We start from the raw sequence: 22,980 nt of genomic DNA, 5'->3' as shown, positions 1-22,980 counted from the left end.
GTTCTTCCACTCGCAGAGGTTGTGCTCTTTGCCTCTCATGGCCGCAACAGCACAGGAGCCGGCTTTGTCTCACCATCGGCGGGGAGTCGTGAGTCGTTCGTCCCTTTGTCCTTTCATCCCTTCGTCCTTCGATCCCTTGGACGCGGTGCTGTTTTCGTGCAAAGGCGGGACCGAACGTCGGCGAGGAGGAAGAGGAGAGGGCCGAAACGAGTGGCGGGTTCGATGGGTATCAGCAAAGGTGTATAGGGTGTTGTTGTACCCAGTCTGACGGGCCCCGAGTCCTTTCCAGCGCGTCACAAGACGTGCTCGACCAGCAGCCGGACTTTGGAGATTCCTCAAGGACTCCCTCCGGAGGCCATGGAGCCCGGTGAGCATCATGCCAACATGTCAACCTCCTTGGTGTCTTATGCGTAACGCGCTGAAGCTGACTCTGGCTTTGGACGTTGGGAAGGGAGCCTTTTGGTAGAGACAGGCAGACTGACCGACAGACAGACAGACACAGAGAGAGAGAGAGAGGCCGATGCTCCCTCTACCTTCCCAGACGCCCCGCCCCAGCTTGACCATGTTGGCAATATGATGACGACGACGACGACGATCATGAAATCAGCTCTCGGGTAGGTTCATGACGAAAAGGTTTTGTTCGTCGTTGGGCACCTGCGTGACCCCGTTGGGTGGACCAGGCCGGTGTCGGACTCGGGCTCTCGCACTCGCAGCGCCAAACCAGGCATGCTTCATGTTCAGCCGCACGTCGCCGATGGCTTGGTCAGACACCCTCGCTATGCATGCATGTTCGTGATCCGCGGGGGATCGCTCATGGCGGGACCGGCTTGACCGGCTTCATGCTGATGCCGAGGGATTCGCCGGGGGGGGGGGGGTGGCCAGGTGGAGGCAGGGCAGCGCATGCCCTGGAGACGGACGGGATGGAATGGTGTCCCGGTCGGCGCAGCTCGGCGTCAGAGACAGGCCGTCGGAGGTCTGGATGCTCGATGCGGTGATGACATGGCGATGGGGGTTGAACCGAGCTGGCGGGTCCCGGGTGGCTGCATCGGGGGGGCCACGTGGGAGTTTTATTTCCCTCTCAGGCCCTGCCACGCGCCGCCGCAAAGTACTATGTACATACATATGTCTCAGCCCTCCCCGAGTCGCCGCCGAATCATCAAGAAAGACGAGTCGGACCCGGACTCGCTTAGCTGCTACGCCGACCGAGACGACGGGACCTCCGGAGGAAGATGTACTACGGAGCACTGCGTATGGTATACCAGTGCCGGAGGAGACCCCACTCGACGGGGGGTGGGGGAGTGGAGGGGGGAGGGAAGGAAGGCCATTGGCTAATCGTATGCGCTTATGGAGGAGGAGGCTTTGGCGAGTGCGAGTGCGAATTGGAGAAAGCATTGAATTGAGCGTTGGTGTGGCTGTTGTTGCTGTGGTGGTGAGCTGTGGTTGGCGGTGCGCCGTTTGCGAGCTGTGGCTTCGCTTGCAGGTAAGGCTCTTGTGTCTTGTTTCGCCTGGTGCCGTCTCTCTTGTCTCTGGGCCTGGGCAACAAACAAGCCTTCTCGTTTGTCTCTTCGCTCGCTTTCTCGCTTTCTGGCGCTCTCGCACTCTCTCTCGCTTGCTTCTCGCCGCTTAGCCCCCCCTGTCTGTTTGTTTTCTCTTCTGTCAGCTCAGCCCAACAAGGCGGCTCAACACAGAACCAACTGCAGATCGACGTAGCTCCCGTATTCAATTCCATACGGACACGGTCGCTTATCAGCCAATGGCAATGTCAGCCATACCCTGGGGTAGCATTTGACTGAGCACCCCTCCTCCCCCCCCCCCCCCCCCCCCTCATGACCACGGCATGATGATGATGATGATGATGATGATGACCATGGTGATGATAATGATGATGAATCTGGTGCTGCCTTTCGCCATCTTTGTTCCTCTTGTGTTTTTCCGCCTAGGGCCACGTAGTATGGGGGGTTGCCCTCCTGGAACAGTGCCGGGCCCATCTCTGTTTTGTGTCTGTCTCTGTCTTTCTCCTCCTATGTATGTGACAATCACGACTTTCCAGTGGCCAAGGAGGGTTCTTGTCCCCGTTGGGCATTTAGCAACCTACCTACCGTCGGTACATTACCGCAGTACGTAGTTACCTTAAACCACCGCGGGTCGGCCCGGACACCAACCAGCGGATGCTTGGCGGCGCTGGCGGCTGACCGAAGCCTCGCCATCGTCAGTCCGCCTCGATCCACAGGGGGAAAGGGGGAAATCATCAAGTCTTGGACCCCATCCCTTTGTTATCGGTCCGAGTCCGAGTGCGAGCTTCTTGTTCACGAATCCACCGTACATTCACAAGCCGTCACCTCGACACCACCGCCGCACCAGCCAATGCCCACCGCCTCCGGCCCGTCACCCTCGTTGACGACACGCAATCCGACCCATCACCGCGCCGTCCTCGGGGACCAACAGCTGTAACGTTGCGCATGGCCCAATCTGCCTCGAAGCAACGGCGGGAAAACGGATTGGCTACTTGCGTGCGTAGAGCACAGCCAACAGCCGGGCGTCATTCAGAGACGGATATATAATAAGCACAGGGCTGGGCCTTGGCTGCGCTCTGTATCCCTCATCCAAGACGTCGGGCGAGCTGAGCTTCGAGGGTTTTTTTGCAAGAGCACCTCCATTTCTATCTTGACTGCCATCCCATGGCGTCAACGTCCACGACCGGCGTCTCTCTTCCGACGGCCGCCGCGCCGCCAGATCAGCCCGGCCGGCAACAACAACAACAACAACAACAACAACAGCAGCAGCAGCAGCAACAGCAGCAACAACCCTTCGGGTCCGAGTCGGAATACGTACCCGAGCCCCAAGGAGAGAAGCAACCTTCTCGCGCAGCCGCTACCAGCCCACCATCCGGCCATGAGGCCACCGACGAGAAGCCCTCGGGCCCCAACGCCCTCTCGACGCTCCGCGTATGCGCCCTCACGATCGGGTACGTTCTGCTTTGCCGCCCCCCCTTCCCTTTGCTTTACTTCTTTTTTGTCTTTTCGTCTCTCAAGGCTAACAGATGGCTCCCTCAGCGTATCCCTGGGCCTCTTCCTCGCCATGCTCGACGGCACCATCGTGGCCACGGCGCTCTTCAGCATCGCCGTCGAGTTTGGCGACGTCGCCAACATCAACTGGGTCGCCCTGTCCTACGTCCTGACCTATCTCGGCTGCGCCGTGCTCTTCGCCCGCGCCGCCGACGTTGTGGGCCGCCGCAACGTCTTTGCCGCTTCTTACGTCTTGTTTGTCGCCTTTTCGCTGGCCTGCGGGTTCTCCAAGACCATGCCTCAGCTGATTGCCTTTCGGGCCATCCAAGGGCTGGGGGGAAGTGGTCAGTCTTTTTTTTTTTTTTCTTTTTTCTTTTGCTGCGGTTGTTGTAGTAGTGGTGGTGGTTGCTTTCTTTCCTCTCAAAAAGGCTCCGAAAAGAGATGCTGACAAAGGGATGCAATAATTGCAGGCCTGTACAGCGTGTCCATGATCATCATGCCCGAGGTGACGCCCGATCGGGCCAAAAAGTACATCGCCGGCGTCGTGGGGCTGGTGCTGGCCGCCTCCGGCGTGCTCGGCCCCGTGCTGGGCGGGATCCTGACCGAGTACGGCGGCTGGCGATGGGTGTTTTGGATCAAGTATGTGCCCCCCCGCCCCCCTTGGAGTCGAGTTGGAGCGTGTGGGCGGGCGACTAACACGCATCTTCAGCGGCCCCATCGGCGGCGTCTCCATTCTCATCTTCCTCCTGTCCTGGCCCAAGGAGGAGTACCTCCCCGCCCTTGAACGTCGCCGGTGGAGCGACATCGACCTCGTGAGCGCCTTCTTGCTGTAAGTGCTCCCTCGCCTCATCTTCAGCGCATGGCCGCGCGCGGCCCTGCTCACGCGGCAACAGCATCGCGGCCGCCGTCCTCGTCGTCTTCCCCTTCCAGCACGCCATGGGCGCCGTCGACCCCTGGACATCCGCCGCCTTCCTGGCCCCGCTCATCACGGGCATCGCCTGCCTCGCGGCGCTCTTCGTTTGGCAATCCCTCCTCGCCCGGCGCATCGCCGACAAGGCGTCGTCCCCCGCCGCCACCCGCCGCGACCGAGAGCGCGTCTACACCGCGGCCTTCGCCCTCCCGCCGGTCCTCCTGCGCAACCGCGTCTACGCCGCCGCCACCGTGCACACGATGCTCACGGGCTTCCCGTACATCCTCTGCATTTACGCCTTCCCGATCCGCTTCCAGGTCGTCTACGGCCGCAGCGCGCTCGACGCCGGGCTGATGCTGCTCCCCATGCTGGCGGGGACGGCGCTGGGCACCATGGTCACGGGCGCCGTCAACGGCCGCGAGGGGGCCCGGGTCCGGTTCCTCGAGACGCTGGTCGTCGCTTGCGCGCTCATGCTGCTGGGCTGCGGGCTCGAGGTGACGGCCGACGCCTCGGGCGCCGTTGAGCCCAAGGTCCTCGGGTTCCTGGCCTTTGTCGGCTTCGGGTTCGGCCTCTCGGCCGCCGGCGCCACCATGCTCACCAACGCCGAGGCGCCGGCGTACGAGCACGCCTCGGCCCAGGGCATCATCGCGCAGGTGCGCATGCTCGGCGGCAGCATCGGCATCGCGGCCTCGTCGGCCATCCTGGGCGCCAGGTTCCGCGCCGAGCTCGCCGGGTCCACGGCCCTCTCGCCCGACGTGCTGACCTACGTCGCCTCCAACCCGGGGATCCTCCCGGCCGAGACGTGGGTCGTCATTCGGCGCGTGTATACCGAGGCGCTGAAGGAGGACATGATTGTTTGCTGCGCCTTGCTGGCGGCCGCCCTGGCCGCCTCGTTGTTTGTGTACAGGCGCGACACGGTGTCGCTGGCGGACATGGTGAAGATGAGGTACCAGGAAGAGGAGCATAGAAGGAGGGAGGTGGAGGAGGCGCTTGGCAAGGACCCCCTGCCGGGACAGGTGTAGGTATTCATTAATTAGTACCTAGGGGGAGGACAGCATGACTTTGGAACGACTACCTCTTTTTTTTTTTTAAGAAAAAATGATTGATGATGGGTTTCTAATCATGGAGCATCAGAGGGTTATTGGAATGTTTACTTAGATACCAAGAGCGCGGGAGTTGTTGTTGTTGAATGATATCAGGGGTAGCATCTCTACGTCAGACGAGGTCGATAGACACCTACCTACCGTAATTAGTACATGTATGTATGCAGATACACAGACCACTCGGCCCCAGCCCTTGTGCCTTTTTCGCTCGGAATAACGCCATGGATGATACCAGCGTGAATGACTGTACAGACAGACCCTCCCCGTCGATAACAGGTTCGTTCCACGTCGCATCCGGTGCATGACTACAAGACAAAACAATACTAGAAAAAAAGCACCTCTAGGACTCCCCATACAACCCCCCCCCCCAGCCCAGAGCATCCTGGACGGAGGTAAGCAAGCTCCGGCGACCGAGTGGCAGCGAGCGGTGCACACGCTGAGCCTCTCGAGGCTGCCTTATCGCCGGCATGAGGTGGAGACGATGCGGGGATGCTTCGGCTCCGGGCCGGTTCGACAAGCAAAGTGTGGGGTCCCGTGAAATGGCGTCAGTGCCGACGCCGTGGGGGTGGTGTCTCCCGTTTGTCATTCCTGCGCTTCTATCACATCGTCTCCTCCGCGACCGGAACCTCGTCCAGGGGAAAGGTGGTTTGTTGCTTGTCTTGCCATGTCCTTGCGAAGAGTGCTTGGTACCCTCACCACGTCCACCACCACCGCTGCCGCCGCCGCCACTACCATCACCAGCAAGTCACCAAGACTCATCGTTCCCTTCTCATCCCGAAAGACCCCAACCCTCCTCCTCCTCCTCGGTTATTCCCGGCCCGGATCGCCCTCCCCTTGCTCTCTCACCACCACCACCACCACCACCACCCCTCGCCGTCGTTTTTGCCAGCACCTTGCTTTCACCCCCCTAACCCATACTCAAACCATGTCCACCTCCGCCATGGCCCGCCGGCTCGCCGGCAAGACCATCGTCATCACGGGCGCCTCGTCAGGCATCGGCCGGAGCTGCGCCCTCGAGTTCGCCCGCACGGCCCCTCAGGACCTGCGTCTCGTGCTGACGGCCCGCCGCGAGGACCGCCTCAAGGAGCTGGCCCAGCAGATCCGCGACGAGGTCGGCGACGGCGTCAAGGTGCTGCCCGTCGCGCTGGACGTGTCGGATCCGGAGCAGGTCAAGGGGTTTGTGCAGAAGCTGCCCGAGGAGTGGAGGGTGGTGGATGTGTTGGTGAACAATGCGTGAGCTTTTCCCCTTGTTCTTCTTCTTGTTTGTTTTGCGTTCCTCTTCTTTTTTTGGGGGGGGCTCCAAGATTCCTTTCCCCTTTCTGAAAAATAAAAAAAAAGAGATGGGAGCTGACTAGAAGGTTGCGTGGCAATATAGCGGGTTGGTGAGAGGAGGTATGTGATCGCATCACTCTGAAAACACTTCTTCTTGGAGGCCAAAGATGTAGATGCAGCGGCGGTAGACCTCCTCCTTCTAACCCTCCCAGTCGCCCGCGCCCCGGAAATCGCCGAGCAGGACATCAACGTCATGTTCAACACCAACGTGACGGGTCTCATCAACATGACGCAGGCCATCCTGCCCATCTTCAAGTCCCGCCCCAACGGCGGCGCCGGCGACATCATCAACATCGGCAGCATCGCGGGCCGCGAGCCCTACGCCGGCGGCAGCATCTACTGCGCCACCAAGGCCGCCGTGCGCGCCTTCACCGACGCCTTGCGCAAGGAGCTCATCGACACGCGCATCCGCGTCATGGAGATTGACCCGGGCCAGGTCGAGACGGTGGGTTCCCGTTTCCCCCCGTCCGTCCGACGCTCCCCTTTGCCGGCTTTGCGCTGACCGCGCCAACAGGAGTTCTCCATCGTTCGGTACTACGGCGACAAGGCCAAGGCCGATGCCGTTTACGCGTGCGTGTTTCCCCTCCCTCCGGATGCTTTAGCGGCGAGACGGCCGCATCGCTGACTCTTCTTGACGGTGGCAACAGCGGCGTCGACCCCTTGACCCCCGACGACATCGCCGAGGTGGTGGTCTTTGTCGCCGGGAGGCCCGAGAACGTGGTCGTGGCCGACACCCTCATCTTCCCCAGCCATCAGGTACGTTTTGCGTCCCATCCACCGGGCTCGCTCTCGGCGACCGTAGCTGACCCCATCAGGCCGGCGCTGGCGTTCTGTATCGGAAGCCGACATGAGGCACCGGGTCGTGGCGAATGGCGGGCATCGAGAGGAGGGCGCAAAAGACGTGAAACCCCGTAGGAGCTTCGTGATCGATGGAGATGCCAGGCCCGTCGCCGGCAAGGCAACTCGGCTCGAGCTGTGGCGGTTTGGGCCGTGACCGGGGAGCATGGCCTCGGATTTGACCGATGCAGGGCTCCCGAGCTCGATACCCCGACAAACCATTCAACACAAGCGAGCCCCTCAAGCTCAAACGTTGATTCCAAACGACACCATCACGAATTGGCAATAGCAACGCTTTTCGTCTGAACTTTGGCGGTTGGAGTCGTGATGTGCTGTCCAACACAGCCACCGCATTGTGGCCTGACTTCGATCATCGTGACACTGTGAACTACGTAGCCGCGCCAATCATCTAGAGGGGGGCGTTTTGTGGGAGTTTGCAAATGCCCCGTGGCCATTGGTGTCTTGTGTTCAGATGAAACAAGGCGGTGCGTGTTTTGGAAACTCCAAACGTTGGCTTGGCCGTGATGCACGGCTCTCCCCGGCGCTAGCACATCTTGGACCGTTACCGACCCCGGTGTTTTTTGTGGCCCCTCCGGAAAGAGGTCGTCCCGGCATTCGTCCGATGAAATGAAACATCGTCTACGATAGCTGAGAAAACAAAAAAGCCAAGCTCAAAGTAGGTTTTTGCGTCAAAGTCCGGGCTGACCGTTTCGACGCCATCTGAGCGCTTGCTGTCAAGTTAGCCCGGAGGTCATAGCTTTCACGCTAACCATGACGTTGACATGACATGACGTCCAAAGCTTCAACAGACAAGCTTTCGCATAGAGGTCGAGGGAGCATCCAGAAGTCATGACGGCGAGGGGGAAAAAAAAACACCAGGCTGCTGCCCTCACGCCAACATGATCCTCTTGAAAGGGGATCACGAACCGTAAAACCCGGAACCTCATCTTGGATCCCCCACGATTTGCTCGGAGATTTCCCGAGATCGATGACACCCTCCAGGGACCTTGTCCTAAAAAAAGATGAATCCTCAAGCGTAGGCGAAGGGGAAGATCGACGATCTGCAGCGAGCCATCACATCGCAGAGAGAACAAGGGTCCGTGCCAGTCAAGACGCTCAAAATAGATGTCGGCACTTGGATAGACTCTGTGACACACGAGGCCGTGCCCGTGACCTAGCCTGCGCTTAGCACACCATACAAACGCCAGAAGGCCCTGCCAAGGCAGGGGATTTGGAATTCACCAACGTCTTGGACGATGGTTTGGAAACTTCGTCCGAAGATTCTCCCTTGTGATGGCGTCGAGGCTCGACCGTTTGAAACGTCGCGCTTGAAGGGGAAGCTCGGGGACGAGCATCGACGAGATCGACGAGGGAGGGGAAGAGAGAGAAACAGCCAGCTCCGGGAATAGCATCACGAACATCCTCAGCGGGCTTCCTCAGGGCGCAAACGTCTATATAAGGAGGTCCAATCTCACCGTCAGGTCCGTCTTTCTCTTCTCCATCATCAGCAGCAGCATCAACACAGTCCAGGAGACAGCTCAGAGTCCAGGAGACCAGCCAGCCCACATCACCACTTCACTTCTTCTCCTGCAGAGCAGGCCTTTTTAATCCACCCCCCAAGCCCACGGCTCTCTTGTTTTCCTTGCATCTTTAACACCTACTACTTCTGCCACCACTACCACTACTACATTCACTCTCAACCCTCTTTCTTTCTCATCTCGTATCTCCCATCAGACAAAATGGCCAGCACCAAGTCCCTCCTCTCCTTCCTCCTCCTCACCGCCGCTCCCCTCGCCACCGCCCACTCCGTCATCATCCAGGCGGTCGGCGACGCCGGCGGTCTCGGCATGGCCCTGGGCGTCGACACCTCGACCCCCCGCGACGGCACCCGCCGCAACCCCTTCCAGCAGGACTCCACCCGCTTCCGCGGCAGCGCTCGCGAGACGGTCGGCGAGACCCTGCGCGGCGGCAACAACAACGTCGAGGCCGGCACCCGCGCCATCATGGCCGAGATGGGCGACGTCCTGCCCCAGGTCACCCGGGGCGGCAGCATCGAGATGACGCTGCACCAGGTCAACTCGGACGGCGCCGGCCCCTACACGTGCAGGATCAACTCGGACGGCACGGGCACCTCCTGGTGAGTGTTTTTTTTCTTTTCGTCGGCCCTATCCGCGAAGCGGCAACAAGCAAAGCTAACCCGTCCCCCTTACGCAGGACCAACATCCAAGTCACCACCAACGTCCCCGGCAACCCGCGCACCTCGCGCAACCGCGACGGCGAGGCCACCGCCTTCCCCCTGGTCGCCAGCATCCCCGCCACGCAGGAGTGCACCGGCACCGTGGCCGGCCAGGACAACGTCTGCCTGGTGCGCTGCGAGAACCGGGCGCGCGCCGGCCCCTTCGGCGGCATCGTGCCCGTCCAGCTGGTCGATGACTTCGCCGCCGCCGCTGCCGCGGGCGGCAACGCTACCGTCGTCGACGCTGCCGACCCCGCCGAGGAGGTCCGCCGCCGCATGGCCCGCCGCTCGCTCGCCGCCCAGGTCCGCGACTCGCAGCTCCGCCTCGAGCGCCTCCGCAAGAAGGCCGTCGCCCTCGCCGAGGACCTCGCCGACCCGGATGTCCTCGCCGAGATCCTCGAGGAGCTCGAGTACTAAAGCTCTTTTGTTGCCGGATTTGCCTGGGTTCGGCTCGGCCAGGCCATGAAATGAGTGGAGGATGGTGAGGAAAAGAAAGGGGGGGGGCATCGAGAACTGGGCGGGGCGGAGGGGAAGGTTTCGGGGCTTGACTTGAGCTTTTTTGGACATCATAGTGTTGATCACTATCGTGGGATGTGGACTGCTGGCTGCTTCATGGAATGGGCTCTGGAATCTGGAGGGTGTCAGTCGTTTCTTTTGGCATGGTTTCACCGAGGGGGAGGCGGAGAGGAAAGGCATGATGACGAGACGATCTTGTACAGCATTGGCTTTTTTTTCTCGGTTTTTGTTTTGCATTTTGTATATACCCACTACGCTCCTTTGAACATAATAGACATGAACCCTCGGTGTGAAAAACTACAAAAAGGCCCTAATGAATGTTGTGATCCTTCCAACGCCGAGTACCGTTAACCTGGAGCTTCATCACCCAAGCCTCATCAACTGCATTAGAGCAGCCTTCACAGTCGAGCAGCTGCCTGGTCGTTCGACCTGATCCACACAGAGACGCAGAGAAGAAGCACGCCGGTGGGTAGACAGCTATCTGTTGGGAGAACGCTCGAGACAAGAAACATGGGAGCCGAGGGCGCTATCGACTGGCTTCATGCATTCAAAAGGCACCCCGCTCACCAGCTCACGCACCATCTATACACAACCGACCAACTCTTTGCGGGTCGTATCCACGCACGAATGTGCATTTTATTTCCCCTCTGTGATCATCTCTCTATCAACAGCCAACAATGGTATTTCCTGCATGTTCACAAACCGCACTCGCGCCGCCATGCAACATGCTATATGCACCACTGAACGACTCAAGCGCGCAAAAGGTATAAACGGCCCCCTGCTTCCAGCTTCCTCCTTTATAGACACAACTCGCCCCTTTCTCTCTTTCTCCCTTTCTCCCTTCGTTGCCTCATTTCAACCCGTCGGGGAACCTATCCCTCACCGGTGTCGGTGGGCCCTGCCTTTGCGACATGCTATACGGCGCCTGTTGTATCATTCTCCATCAGCACTTTCTCGCGCCACTCTCACCAAGCAAACAGGCCGACAAGCTACTCACCAGCACTTCCTTCGCGCTGCAGATCCGCCAAGCCAGCTGCCGCACCGTCCCATCTGCCGGCACCACCGCCGGCGTAAACTCGACGCCGAACATGTGCTGAATCGCATAGACGACGCGCTTGGCGTACTTTGAGTCCCTTTCCACGTGCGCGCCAAACCTTTCCTCGGGCGTTGACGGCGCGATATCCGGGTCCCGATCCAGGCAGTTCCGCACAATGGGCAACAAGGCCTCCTCGATCTCGCTCGAAGTCAAAGGCGCCCCGGCGGTGCTGTCCTCGTCGTCCACCTTGGCCAGACGCACCTCGAAGGGCTCCGAGATGGACATGACGTTGTGGCCGCCGCCGTGGTGGTAACGGAACTCGAACACGCCCTGGGTCCACCACAGCTTGTCGCCCTCGAAGACCATCTCGCCCTGGACGAGGTGGGCGTCGTCAGCCGCCGCCGCGTGCGCGACAGCCACGGGCTTGTCCCAAGCCACGATCCCCTGGTCGGTCGTCGTGTCGTACTCGCCGGGGTTGGTCGGCACCCAGCGGCCCAGGGTAGGCACCTCGGTGACCTCGCGTGAGCGGTTGTCCGTGACCATGTACAGACCGACCCAGTCCTTCTTGCTGTGGTTGCGCGGAGCGGTCCAGTGGACGCGGATCGGGGCGCCGTACTCAAAGACATGGGTCTTGACATGCTTGGGCACGCGGGCCTCGGCGCTTTCCTTGCCCGTAAACTTGTCATCGGCCGAGACCACCAAGGGGGTGCCCTCGATGGAGATGGAGTAGTGCTTCGGGTCATGGCCGACGAGCTCCTTGGGGATGCGCCGCAGGGTCAGGCGGGCGGCGGACTTGTTGAACAGGGAGGGGGTGTCGAGGACGACGGCGGACGAGCCGGAAGAGATCTTGGAGCGAGCAACCTCGATGAGCTCGTCAATAACGTGCTTCGAGTCCTCCAAGACCTTGTCGACGCTCTGCTGCAGGCCCTTGACGGGCTGGGGCAGCGAGCGCTTGATGAACTTTGTGAGGCCAGCCTCCTTGCGCAGGTTCTCGCCGTAGATCTTTTGCATGTGCGGCTTCTCGACGTACGAGATGAAGGCCAGGGTCAGCACGTGGCCGATGACGGCGAGCACAAAGATGGAGCGGCTCGAGGTGATGAGAGCCATGCCCCACAGGCCGGCGGTGCCGATGATGCGCTCCGGGTTGTTGAGGTAACGGTAGATGGACTGGTACGTAAGCTTGCCGTTGCTGTCAAAGAAGAAATCACCGTAGAACCAGCCAAACTCGCCCAGGGACTCGTAGATGCTCATCGACGTCCACATTTGCAGGGCGATCAAGCTCATGCCGATGACGTGCTTGAGCAGGACCCAGCCGTAGCCCCAGTCCTCCGGGTACGTGTACATCTTCCAGCAAGCGGCAAGGAACGAGGCGTGGCACAGCGTCATGCTGATGTGGTACATGGCCTTCCACTGGCGCCAAGCCTCGCCGAGGGTCTCGCCGTACTTGAGGAAGTGACGCGTGAACCCCTTCTCGCTGGACTGCTTGGTGAGGATGACGCCGAGACCGACCGAGTACCACACGCGCCAGACGATGGCGTTGATGACGAAGGCAACCTGGTACGCCGGGGTCGACGGGGTGACGAGGGCCAGAGCGCCCAGGTAAAAGACCAGGAGCAGCGTGGTATAGTCGGGGACGCGAAAGGGATCAAAGTTCTTGAGGCCCAGCATGTTGTGGACGGGCACCGGGGCCTCGGGATTCGCGGCTGACTTGCGGAGCGAGGACGACGCTTCGCTGCTGACGCCGTCGGAGCGGCTGCTAACCTCGGACTGGGCACGGGGGCGCGGCGGGGGCGGGTTGTACGTCTTTTCGATGTGGGGGTTCTCGACGATGGCCAGGAAGGCGAACTGGGCGGCGTGGGCCAGGATGGAGATGAAGAGGACGTCGTAGCTCGCAGCCATCATGGAGATGCCGTAGTAACCCGCATAGCCGATCGAGTACATGGGATGCGGGGCCATCTCGAAGACGCCGTCGAAGGTAAGCTCCTGCTCGATGAGGTAGAAGAAATCTGCAAGGTTAGCACGGGCGTTGGCTGCACCTCGGCGAGACGGGTCCTTACCGCCCCAATACCAAGCGTAATCCTTGACGACCCGGTGAGCGTCGAGCTTGACCCAGAGGTTGAAGCCGACGAGCGCGATGCCGAAGGTCCAGCGGGTCAGGGCCATGGCGGATCCCTCATCGAGGGGCTTGTGAGCGCAGATGACGGCGAACAGGCAGTACGAGACGAAATCGCACATGAGGATGAGGTCGACGAGGCGGCGGAAGACGAGCCAAGTGTTGTACTCGATCGGGGCGTCGGCCATCTTGTAGTCCTTGGGGATCTTGGCCTCGAGCTCGCGCTGCAGAAGCTGGTACAGCCAGGGGCGCGGGTTCTTGCCGGTCGAGGGGTCCTCGAAGAGCTTCAGACGCCGGGCCCAGGTCACCATGAGGCGATACTTGGACTGGACGGTAAGGAGGTAGCCGATGCCGACGTTGTACGAGGCACGCCAGAAGAGGAAGACAAGGGCGAAGATGGGACGCTTGAGGTTGGACGGGAGAGCGTAGGCGGCGATGGCGTGGAGGACGAGGATGGCCAGGACGACAACGTCGGAAAGGTTCTTGGGCTCGCGGGGGTCCATGAGCTGCGATACCATGTCGTGGGTTTCGGGCACGACGAAGACTGCAAAAGGCGCAAAACAAGACCCGGACCATGATCAGCATTCCAGCCCGAGTACGGGGCCTAGGCTCGGTTGCTCCCGAGGGGGGGAAGCGTTACGCACCGGTGCCGTCGGGCGTCCGCCCGTATGCCCGCCTGGGACGATTTTCTCCATTGGCCCCCGACGAAGACTCGCGAGAGTCGGGCGTGTCGGCAAGGCGGGATGAGGAGACGGAGGAGTAGTCGGTGGCGTCGGTGGTGGCGCGGGGGCGCTGTCGGAGGGATTCGAGGCCCTCGGGCCCGGAGGTTGCCGTGCTCATTCTCTCAGGGCTCGGTGTTGAAGACCGATTCAGCAGAGACAAGCGTTGAGCTTTTGCAGCATCACCAATCAAGGTGGCAGTTTGGAGGGAAGGAAACGGGGAGGGGGATCCGAGAAGGAGGGTGGTAGGAGGGGTTTGTTCTTATGATGGGATGACGAGACGGGGCGGAGTGAGTGAGGGGCCCTGCGAGGAGGGGACGGAAGTCGGCGGCACAAGGGAGCCTGGAATAACGTTACTGCGTTTCGCGTGCTGGTGCCGCCGTGCCTGCCACTCTGCGTGTCGCTGAGGACGGGAACGTGTGCTCGCGCTCTGTATGGTGGATGGCTCTTGCCGAGGGGGGCAGGGAGGGGCGCCCGGATGCCCGAATCGAGCAGACGCCACCGACCAGAGCCACGGGAGCTCTTGCTCGCCCACCTGAATGCCAAGACCGATTAAGCTCGCGAATCCGATTGCAGCCGATGGATCCGGAGACTTCGCGACCTGGGATGGGACGTTTTGCTTCGCGTCTTGGCTGGGTCGGGCTGAACACAAACGGCCGGAAACGACGTCACTACTATAACAATTTCACCTTGGCGCCGAAGGAATGCGTGCTGGTTTCCCGGCAGTTGTTGTGGGTGCTGAGGCCAGCTAGCTATCCATCGCGGAGGGGCATTAAGACCCTTCCCAGGAACAGCTCCCGGACGTTAAAGACAGCGTGGCCCCGATGGACGACCAGGGTTCCTGTGTTTTGATGGGCATTTTGTGGGCTTTCTCTGGGGTTTTCTGGGGACCCCGAGGGATGCGAGGGATGCGAGGGATGCGTTGTGCAACGGTGAAAGGCTCCACGTCGAAGAGTTGAGCGAGGTGGGCCCTGGCCTTTTTTTTTTGTTGGAAGGAAACAGAAACGGACAGATCAGTCGCAGTAGTTAACCCTGACCAAGAGCGGACGGGCGGCGATAACGTTGGACCCCCCACATTCCGTTTTAGGGGATTTCGGCACTTCGTTCCAACCAACGATGAAACAAGGTCCATCGAACGTTGACATCCCAGGGTCACGTCGCGCGGATCAGTCATCCTGACCTTGTTCGACAACATGGTTCAACGGCCACCCCGTGTGCAGCCATCGTAGGAACCAAAAAAAGGCAATCTTCTCGAAGGCTGGACATATACATAGTAGACGCGCGATCCCAGGCCAGGCGAACAAAATGGCAAGGCGCATACCCGCCGCACGTCGCATCGGCGACCCTGTGTGACCCTGTGTTTGATGAGATTGTTATGCTCTGCAACACCGCCGGTCTACTGGTCAGCTGTCAACGGTTGCCTTTGGCGCCGTCAAGCCTCTTGCGCTCCTCTTGGCTCCAGTGGTCCGGGGGGACGCCGCGATGACGCATGAACTCGATGGACCCAAGGACTTCTCCGATTGAGTGCTCTTCCCGGAACATACCCCGGCGAGAGAAGGGACTAAAGAAAAAGCTCCGACGGCAGCATGACGGATAGGTACACCATAGGTATAGTAGAGCCTTGGAGGTCCAGACAGGTAGGGATCTTGGTGCAGTAGAAAGTTGATGATACATATAAGCCGGAGCTTGCTCCCCTGGGCGTCGACGTCTTCCTCGATCCCCCCCTTCTTCCTCCCTCTCCCACCAGACGTTGAGTCGCTCCTTTCGCCCCATCCGGGACGTACGACACAAACAAAACCCATCCCCAAGGCCTTCCCCAGCGTAGCGTTGGCAGGCCGTCCGTTCTTTTGATACCCCTAAATGTTCCGCTCCCGCCAACCCGCCTCCTCCGCCTCCACCACGGATCAGCTCACCATCAAGACCGTGCCCCCCATGGCCCGCAACAGCCGCAACAACAACAACAACAACAACAACAACAACAACCCTCCCCCTCCCCCTCCGCCCGCCGACGATGACAAGCCCCTCCCCTCCCCCATCCTCACCGAGCCCCAGCGCCCGGGCACCTCGGGCACCGAGGCCGCCCTGCGCGTCTCCCGCCGCAAGGCCTCGGAGCAGCTGCGCCAGGCCGAGCGCGCCGAGCGGGCCTACCGGGCGCGCAAGCGCTCGGCCGCGGCCCGGGCCAACGCCCAGGGCGGCAAGGAGCACCTGAAGCAGGCCAGGGAGCACTTCGCGATGGGGTGGAAGCTGCTGTTCGCGGCCGCCAAGGCGTGGCCGTACGTGCTGCGGGAGAAGCGGGAGACGCGCAAGATGAAGAAGGAGGAGGCCAAGCGCAAGAAGGTGCTCGAGATGAAGAAGAAGCTGGACGAGAAGCTGGCGGCCGTCGGCGCGGCGGAGGAGGGCGCGGACGAGGATGACGGCGAGAGGGAGACCGCCGTGATGAGCGGTGGGAGGAATTAATCCAAGGGGGGAGGTGTGAGTAGGGGTGATTGATGCGTTGGGGGTTGTTGTTGCTGTTGCGGACGGTGTTGGGTGGGAGAAGAACAGGGCGGATTCGATGTTCGATGGATGCTCGACACGCTCTGCCTTCTCGTCCCCACACACGGTGGCCCATCGCCGGGTCTACTTCGACGTTTGGCCAGCCGTCTCTCTGGTCTTTTCGATCTTTTTTACTCTCCTTTCTTTTCTCTCTTGCTCTCACATACGCTCACTCATTTCTTTGATACCTCTCCCTCAGTCTTTTTTTCTATTATTATTTCGCGAGCTGAGCACATCTCGCTCGCAGCACACACTCTCTACGGTCACTACTACACTTGCTGTTTTACAGCACACACACACACACACACTCTCTCTCTCTCTCTCTATCTCTTTTTTCTCTTATCACCGTCATCATTTCTCTCTTCTACATTGCACTAATACCCCATAATACCCCTGTTACGACTTGATGAGGCATGACACGGCACGAAAAGACGGGGGATGGGAATCATGGCCGGGCGGATATATCGGCTTCCCCAGCTGGTTTGGGATACTACTGGGAAAACTGGTCTATTGTTGGGGCGGGAGGCTGCGTGGTCCGGCTGTGGTTGGGTTATCCCCGGGTTGCCGTGGGCTACTTCAGGTTGTCATTCACCGCGCGCGTTTGTTCACCACAGCTCGGTATCTGCTGGAGAGAAAACAGAACGAAAATTGGGAGCTGGCAGATACCACAGAAATAGCAATCCTGGAAAAGCACTACCAGCACACATATAGTATGGAATGAGATGTCGAATTTGCTGGCGATGCGTTGAGTGATGAACGGCATAGTGCTGACCGACATGGCATATATGGCGGCGGCGGCGTTGCTTATCGCTGTCCTGACTATCTGTGACGGCCTAATCTGCCTTTCCAAGTCACGAACCCGTCGTCTGCCTCGTGTGACTCCAACAAGCCAGTTTCAACATGCTCTCTGATGTCGGCGTTTTGTTTTCCCTTTCTGCGTTTTCCTTCCAAGGCTTGTTGAAGCTGCATCGTGTCTTCATCCCGCTTGACAACCCATTTCGTTCATTTTGCCATGCTATCCTCTCGTGAATGCTTTCAACCAGATAGGTGACCACCGGCCGAGGCAATCCCCTTGCGACGCGATGATGATGACGTACGAGAGAGAAAAAATGGGACGAAAGAAAACAGTTGATTCCATTCCATTCTACATGCCGTAACCCATGCCCGCAGCCATCTCCCGCGAGAATTTTCCCCTCAATCCCCCGTCCCCGTCTCTGTTTACTGCGCCTTCTTCGAGAACTCCACCCTGAGGATAAGGTGGCGGAAACCGAAACCGTCCATCTTTGCGCAAGCCTTGGCGGCATCGTCGCGGTCGGCGAAGCTGATAAAGGCAAAGCCCTTGGCCAGGCCCGTTTCGCGGTCCTTGGCCAGGAAGACGCGCGTGACGCGTCCGAAGCGCTCGAAAAGCTCGCGGAGCTCGTGCTCCTCGGCCATCTCGGAGACCTAGCAGGATCCTATCGTCAGCCTCTGGCTCGGTGATGCAAAGAAAAAGAAGAAACGGCTCCGGGAGGAGAGGAGGAAAAACGAAAAAGAAAAAAAAAAAAAAAAAAACTTACGTTGGTGACGCGCAGCGTCGCCAGGTCGTCCCGCTCGCCGTACTTCCCGCCCATCCGCTCTCCAGCGCCGGCGTTGGCGCGGTCGCGCAGCGCCGGGGGCACGTAGGAACCCTTCTTGCCGGGGCCGGCCGCGCCCGCCGCGGCCGACGCGCCGCGCACCTCGTCCAGGCCGGCCGCCAGATCGGCCGCACCGGCCGCCTCCCCGATCGGCGCCATGGTGTCCTTGTACGGGCAGCGCGCGGTGAAGTGCTCGCCGTCGCAGATGCGGCACTTGACCTTCTTGTCCTTGAGCTTGTCCTTCATGGCCTGGGCGTTGGGGTCGTTGGCCTCGTCCTTGGCCTCGCGGCGCCAGTTGACGGACGGGCGGAAGATGATGTTCTCGCCGACGGTGGTGGTGTCGAGGGCGGGGCCAGGCGGGTCGTTGGCCGAGTCGCCAAACTTGGACCATGTCTTGCGCTCAGCCACGCGCGGGTTGACGACTTCGCGGCGCACCACATAGCGCACCCGGCGGGTGGCCTTCACCTTCTGGCCGGCATCGTTGTAGCGGTACTCGATGATGGTCCAGGTGCCGTCCTTGTTCTGGATCTTCTGGGGGGGCGGGAGGTCGGTGGTGGTGGTGGTCTCCTCGAGCTCGTCGTCGTCGGCCCAGTCGTGCCTGTGACAGGAGGGTTCCTTTGTCAGCGGCCATCCCTCGGGGACGGCAGAGCCCTGCCGGAGGAAGCAGGAGCACCGGAGCGGACAATACTCACTTTGTCGGCGGCGCCATGTTTGCAATCTGTGAGCAACTGTGAACTTGTCCGAAGGGTTCAAGGGTTGGGCTGAGGTGGTCGATTGGGGGGAGGGGAGGGTTGTGGTGGGGGTGGGGAGGTTGAAAGCTGGAGGTTTGTCGTGCCAAATTTTGGGATATTCGAGTGTGGGGCGAAAATTGGTGATGAATGTCAAAATCGATGAAAGGATGACTCGCGTTGGCCACACCTTAAGACAACTCCAGCTTGCCACTTCTTCTCGACGACAGCCATCACAAAGAGCACTGCACCGTCCCTCCTTCGACCATTTTCTCCATGGCCTGGTCTTGCCATGCGTTCTCGGCGACTTTCTGAATTGATCAAGCCTCCGGTGTGCTCCCCGATGCCTACCTAACCCCAACCCTGGTCCACGAAACTTGGCTCCGGAAGCAGGCGTCACGCCGCATCCGGTTTCAAAAGACAGCGAGCATACTAGTAGGTACTGTGGTAGTTACAGAGCGGAAATTGGCGCCACGGCGAGGAGCCCTGGAAAGCTTTCTATTCTATAGCAACACACACTAGACCGAAGCAATTTTGTGCACACTCCCAACCTCCACCGACTCAAAGAAAAAAAAGTTCGTCGACTGTCATACACCGGGTATACCCTGAACAAATCCCCATCTCATCAGATCGCTCAACAAACCTCCTGTCCAAAAAAACAAAACAATCACACAACACCCTGCCTCCGTGCAACGCCTGCCTGTACACAAGCAGACAACCAAAATTATGTCTAGGTCTAGGTATCCAAAAGCCAATCGCTCCAGGCGCCGTCTAGTGAATGCATATCATGAAGGAACGGGTCGTCAAACGACGCTCAGAAGGCCTCTCGGCCAGCATAGAAAGCGTAGGAAGTATGTGAGCTTTGCCGCGGCTGGTATGGGGATTGCTCATCAGATGAAGCCCGGTGGCGGAAGGCTTCCCTTCCGCTTCTTGGGGATCGGGGGAAGGGCCCGGTTCGGCGGGGGAGCAGGTGGCGGCCCGTCGACCGCCGACTGCTCGGAGCCCCTGCGAAGGTGTTGCAACCCAGGCACATGTTTCAGCTCATGCAACCCGAGCTGTGGCGGAAACGCCGGAGAGATCGGAGGGGAGGACAGCTGCCCGGCCTTGTCGATCTGGGACGGGGTCAAGCTCGGACGACGGGTGGTCATGGCCATAGCGCCCGGCGGAGGGCTGGTCGGCCGCACTTCCACCGGGATCTCTTGCGCTACGCCCAAGGGTGGAACGCGTGGAGCATCCGCCGGAATGCCAGTCGCCTCGCCGGTTGGCAGGACCTTGGAGTCGCTCTCTGCCGAACCGCTCGGGGGTTGATCGTGGGTCGAAATGCCCGAGTCACGGATCGGTTCGTCGCGGAACTTGGACCGGTCGGCCCTGCTTTCAGGCCTCTGGGGTGGCGGAAACGACACCGGAGTCGCGACTTGGGTGGCAGACGGAGGAGGGTTTTCGGTCCTGTCCGCCGGGCTTCCGGTTCCGCTAGCCGACGACATGGCAGGAGAAGGCTGGTCCTCAACGAGCGACAAGGGTCGCGGGTTGATGGCCAGGACCGACGGCGGGGGCCTGCGAGCGCTCATGCGCGCCCCCGAAGACATGGCCGTGGTCGGGGCGGGTGGCATCCCCATCGGAGCCCTGCCGAGTGAGTGTCGCTTGCTCGCGGCGCCGTGAGCAAGACTGACGTTGGATGCCGCCGGTTGCAACGGGGGCCCAAAAGGGGCTCCCGCTTCGGTTGGGTTGGAATCCGAGGCGTTCGACGACGGGGGCAGGCCTTGGGCGGCAGCCACGCGCATCTCCAAGACGTGGTTGATGGCCTGGAGCGATCTACGCCGGTCGATGATAGCCCTGGCGTTCGGCCTCAGCCTGGGCTGCATCTGCTGGTCCTCGTTATCGGAGAGCTCGAGCCGCGAATCAAAGTCGCCGAACGAGTCCCGGATCGGGGAGCATGCCGGCGAAGAGCCGACGGACGTAACCATCGTGCGTTGCCCCAACGAGTGATACGAGAGGCGGTTCGTGCTGTCTCTCAAACCGTCGAGCTGCCGCCCCTCGTGGGAAATGAAGCTCGCCGTCGAGTTGTCGTCGAATGAATGGTCGTGGGCGGAAATGTACAAGCTTGGGTTCGATGAAGCGGTGCTCTGGCGTTTCCAGGCGTCGTCGGAGTGCATCACGCGAGAGAAGCGGTTCGGATCGGGCCTCACCAAGGCCCGCTGGCTCGTCTGGCGGCCGAGCTGAGGGTCGGCCAGCCCTGCCTTGGGCTTCCCCGTTTCCGACAAGACCTTCCGGCCTCCGAGCTTTTCGATCTCGCCTCGAAGCGTGGCCATCCAGCTCTCCATGTCCTCGACGTTCTCGAACACCATGAGGAAGGTCGAGCAATGCTTCCTGTCGGCGCCCCGGAAGGGCAACCGTGCAAGCAGCGAGGCATGCGAGCCCGCATGCAAGGTATCGGGTTCGGCAACGGCCGAGACCTGCAAGACCCAGTGCCGGCCCGGGATGGCATCGCTCACGAAGGCGGCCGAGTCCTTTCCCAGCTGCAGGACCCGCTCCGGAAGCCGATCATACGTGCCCTCGCCAGCGTACTGCAGCAGGTATCCCGAGGTGGCGAGAACGTAGACCTTGCTCGTCCATTCCAGCTTCGGCGCGGACCCGGAGCCGGTCCTCCGGTGCCTCCTGGGCTTGTTGGGAGCGCCGATCGGATCCTCGGGGAAGTCGGGCATCGTCGGGCTCAACAGGGCGGCGAGGGTGCCGCTCGTCTTTTGGTGGTGCATCCGGAGCAGCGTCTCGGCGGGGAGCGTGCATGCGGGTAGGTGGGCGTGTTTGATGGCCTGCGGGTACGCCCTGAACAAGGGCGGAGGGGTCCAGGCGGCGATGCCTTCCGGGGTGTCCGGCTGCTGGCGGACGACGCTCTCCGACTTTTTGTGCTTCAGCGTCGGGACGGGGATCGCCTTGGAAATGGCGGCACCCAGCGAGGTTTCGGACCGGTTTCCCTGGGATCCATGCGAGCCGTAGGACCGACCGATCTCGGCCAGCGAGGCCCGGATGGCCCCAAGCTTCTGAGAGGCGGCATCCAGCGGCGACAGGGGGGCGGCGGACACGTCGGAGGCTCCGCGGGCGCGGTTGAAGAGGTTCCTCAAGCCCAGCTTGGACTCTCGCTTCCGGGCCTTGTTCTCGGGTTCCGGCCTCAACGGGACTCGCAGCGCATCGTCAACCTCGGCATACGGATCCGGGGGCCGTGTCCTCCGGGGGTGGGAGCTGTGGCCATTGCTGTTGTGGTCAGGAGAGGACTCGGGCGAGTCCGGGTCTAACAGGTATGACATGGTGAGCGTGCGGACGAGGAGCGCGCAGGGCGAAACGAGTGTGCAACGCAGATGTGCCGCCTAGGCGCGGTAGGAAGCAGCGAGGAATCCCGAAAGAGTGTTGGCTGCCATATGTCGTGGAGCAGCGCCTGGCATGGGGCGGGAGAAAACGCAAAAAAGAAACGAGCGTGAAGCGGCCCGGCAACGGCTCCGCAATCGAGGTGGGTGGAGGGAAACCAGGAAGATATAAAGGAGCGGAAGACAAGGTCCCAGAGGAGAGGATAGACCTGGGGACGCGTGGGTTGGCAAGCAACGGGGTACAGGGCGCGTCCCGAAGCTGCGGTGCAACGTCAGGGCGGGATCGGGGACGACCAGGATGACACGACGAGAGAGGCCAGAACGGGACCGATATTATAACCTCGACTTTGGCGAATATACGTCAAGCCTGACGTGCCATTCACGACAAATACGTCCTCTCCAGAGAGACCCGGCAATTGGGGTCGATGGACCGAAAGAGCGTCTTTGGGGGGTGGGGGGGTGAAGAGAGAAATAGCAGCACAGCTCGGCGCCGATAAAAGGAATTGTCCGAGAATGAACGAGCATCCGCTTCTTCTTATTTGGATGGGACAACACAGTGAGCAAATGAGACGAAAGAACCAGGGACGGCCCAGCTGATGAGAAAAGCGACGAGGTTGGTCCCTGGTGGAGAACAGGGACCGGCCGCCTAGCCATGGGCTGAAGTTAGCGCCATCCATGCTGGCGCTGCTGCAGACAGGGCGTCTCAGACAACGTCTCGGTACTTGGACGCGCCCTGTTTCGGCACGATCTGCCGAAGAAAAACAACTGTGATCGCATTGCGGACATGCCGGAGCGACGATTTTTCTTTTCGTACCTAAGAAGACGGGAGAGCAGATAGGAGACGATGATGGATTTTTCTGTCGTTGTTGTTGGGAGGGGGGGTTGGCAATGGTTGGTTATTTCGCAGCGGCGACTGCTGGACCAGGAGAGCTGAGATG

At 60.6% G+C, this 22,980-nt stretch overlaps 7 protein-coding genes across 7 annotated transcripts; 4 read left to right on the top strand and 3 right to left on the bottom strand.

The window, feature by feature from the left end:
• Positions 1-2,678: 2,678 nt before the first annotated feature.
• Positions 2,679-4,937, top strand: VTJ83DRAFT_4998 (uncharacterized protein; the record flags this gene model as incomplete). The annotated part of the gene is made up of 5 exons (XM_071011548.1): positions 2,679-2,965; positions 3,054-3,349; positions 3,476-3,644; positions 3,715-3,834; positions 3,899-4,937. The coding sequence occupies 5 exons, from the start codon at positions 2,679-2,681 to the stop codon at positions 4,935-4,937; spliced, it is 1,911 nt and encodes a 636-aa protein (XP_070866448.1).
• A 1,006-nt stretch (positions 4,938-5,943) lies between these two features.
• On the top strand, positions 5,944-7,201 carry VTJ83DRAFT_4997 (uncharacterized protein; the record flags this gene model as incomplete). The annotated part of the gene is made up of 6 exons (XM_071011547.1): positions 5,944-6,251; positions 6,394-6,410; positions 6,503-6,795; positions 6,865-6,920; positions 6,998-7,106; positions 7,166-7,201. 6 exons carry the CDS (start codon positions 5,944-5,946, stop codon positions 7,199-7,201), a joined length of 819 nt encoding a protein of 272 aa, XP_070866447.1.
• A 1,725-nt stretch (positions 7,202-8,926) lies between these two features.
• On the top strand, positions 8,927-9,840 carry VTJ83DRAFT_4996 (uncharacterized protein; the record flags this gene model as incomplete). Its single annotated transcript, XM_071011546.1, has 2 exons — positions 8,927-9,324; positions 9,402-9,840. The coding sequence occupies 2 exons, from the start codon at positions 8,927-8,929 to the stop codon at positions 9,838-9,840; spliced, it is 837 nt and encodes a 278-aa protein (XP_070866446.1).
• A 949-nt stretch (positions 9,841-10,789) lies between these two features.
• Positions 10,790-13,928, bottom strand: VTJ83DRAFT_4995 (uncharacterized protein; the record flags this gene model as incomplete). Its single annotated transcript, XM_071011545.1, has 4 exons — positions 10,790-10,864; positions 10,937-12,981; positions 13,033-13,632; positions 13,733-13,928. The coding sequence occupies 4 exons, from the start codon at positions 13,926-13,928 to the stop codon at positions 10,790-10,792; spliced, it is 2,916 nt and encodes a 971-aa protein (XP_070866445.1).
• Positions 13,929-15,667: 1,739 nt separating this feature from the next.
• Positions 15,668-16,264, top strand: VTJ83DRAFT_4994 (uncharacterized protein; the record flags this gene model as incomplete). The annotated part of the gene is made up of 1 exon (XM_071011544.1): positions 15,668-16,264. The coding sequence occupies one exon, from the start codon at positions 15,668-15,670 to the stop codon at positions 16,262-16,264; it is 597 nt and encodes a 198-aa protein (XP_070866444.1).
• Positions 16,265-17,560: 1,296 nt separating this feature from the next.
• On the bottom strand, positions 17,561-18,664 carry VTJ83DRAFT_4993 (uncharacterized protein; the record flags this gene model as incomplete). Its single annotated transcript, XM_071011543.1, has 3 exons — positions 17,561-17,785; positions 17,899-18,553; positions 18,648-18,664. The coding sequence occupies 3 exons, from the start codon at positions 18,662-18,664 to the stop codon at positions 17,561-17,563; spliced, it is 897 nt and encodes a 298-aa protein (XP_070866443.1).
• Positions 18,665-19,573: 909 nt separating this feature from the next.
• Positions 19,574-21,985, bottom strand: VTJ83DRAFT_4992 (uncharacterized protein; the record flags this gene model as incomplete). Its single annotated transcript, XM_071011542.1, has 1 exon — positions 19,574-21,985. The coding sequence occupies one exon, from the start codon at positions 21,983-21,985 to the stop codon at positions 19,574-19,576; it is 2,412 nt and encodes an 803-aa protein (XP_070866442.1).
• Between the last annotated feature and the right edge of the window lie 995 nt (positions 21,986-22,980).

The sequence above is a fragment of the Remersonia thermophila genome, chromosome 4 (assembly GCF_042764415.1).
Source record: "Remersonia thermophila strain ATCC 22073 chromosome 4, whole genome shotgun sequence".
In the NCBI taxonomy this organism is placed as follows: Eukaryota; Fungi; Ascomycota; class Sordariomycetes; order Sordariales; family Chaetomiaceae; genus Remersonia; species Remersonia thermophila.
This window is presented reverse-complemented; position numbering and strand designations above follow the sequence as displayed.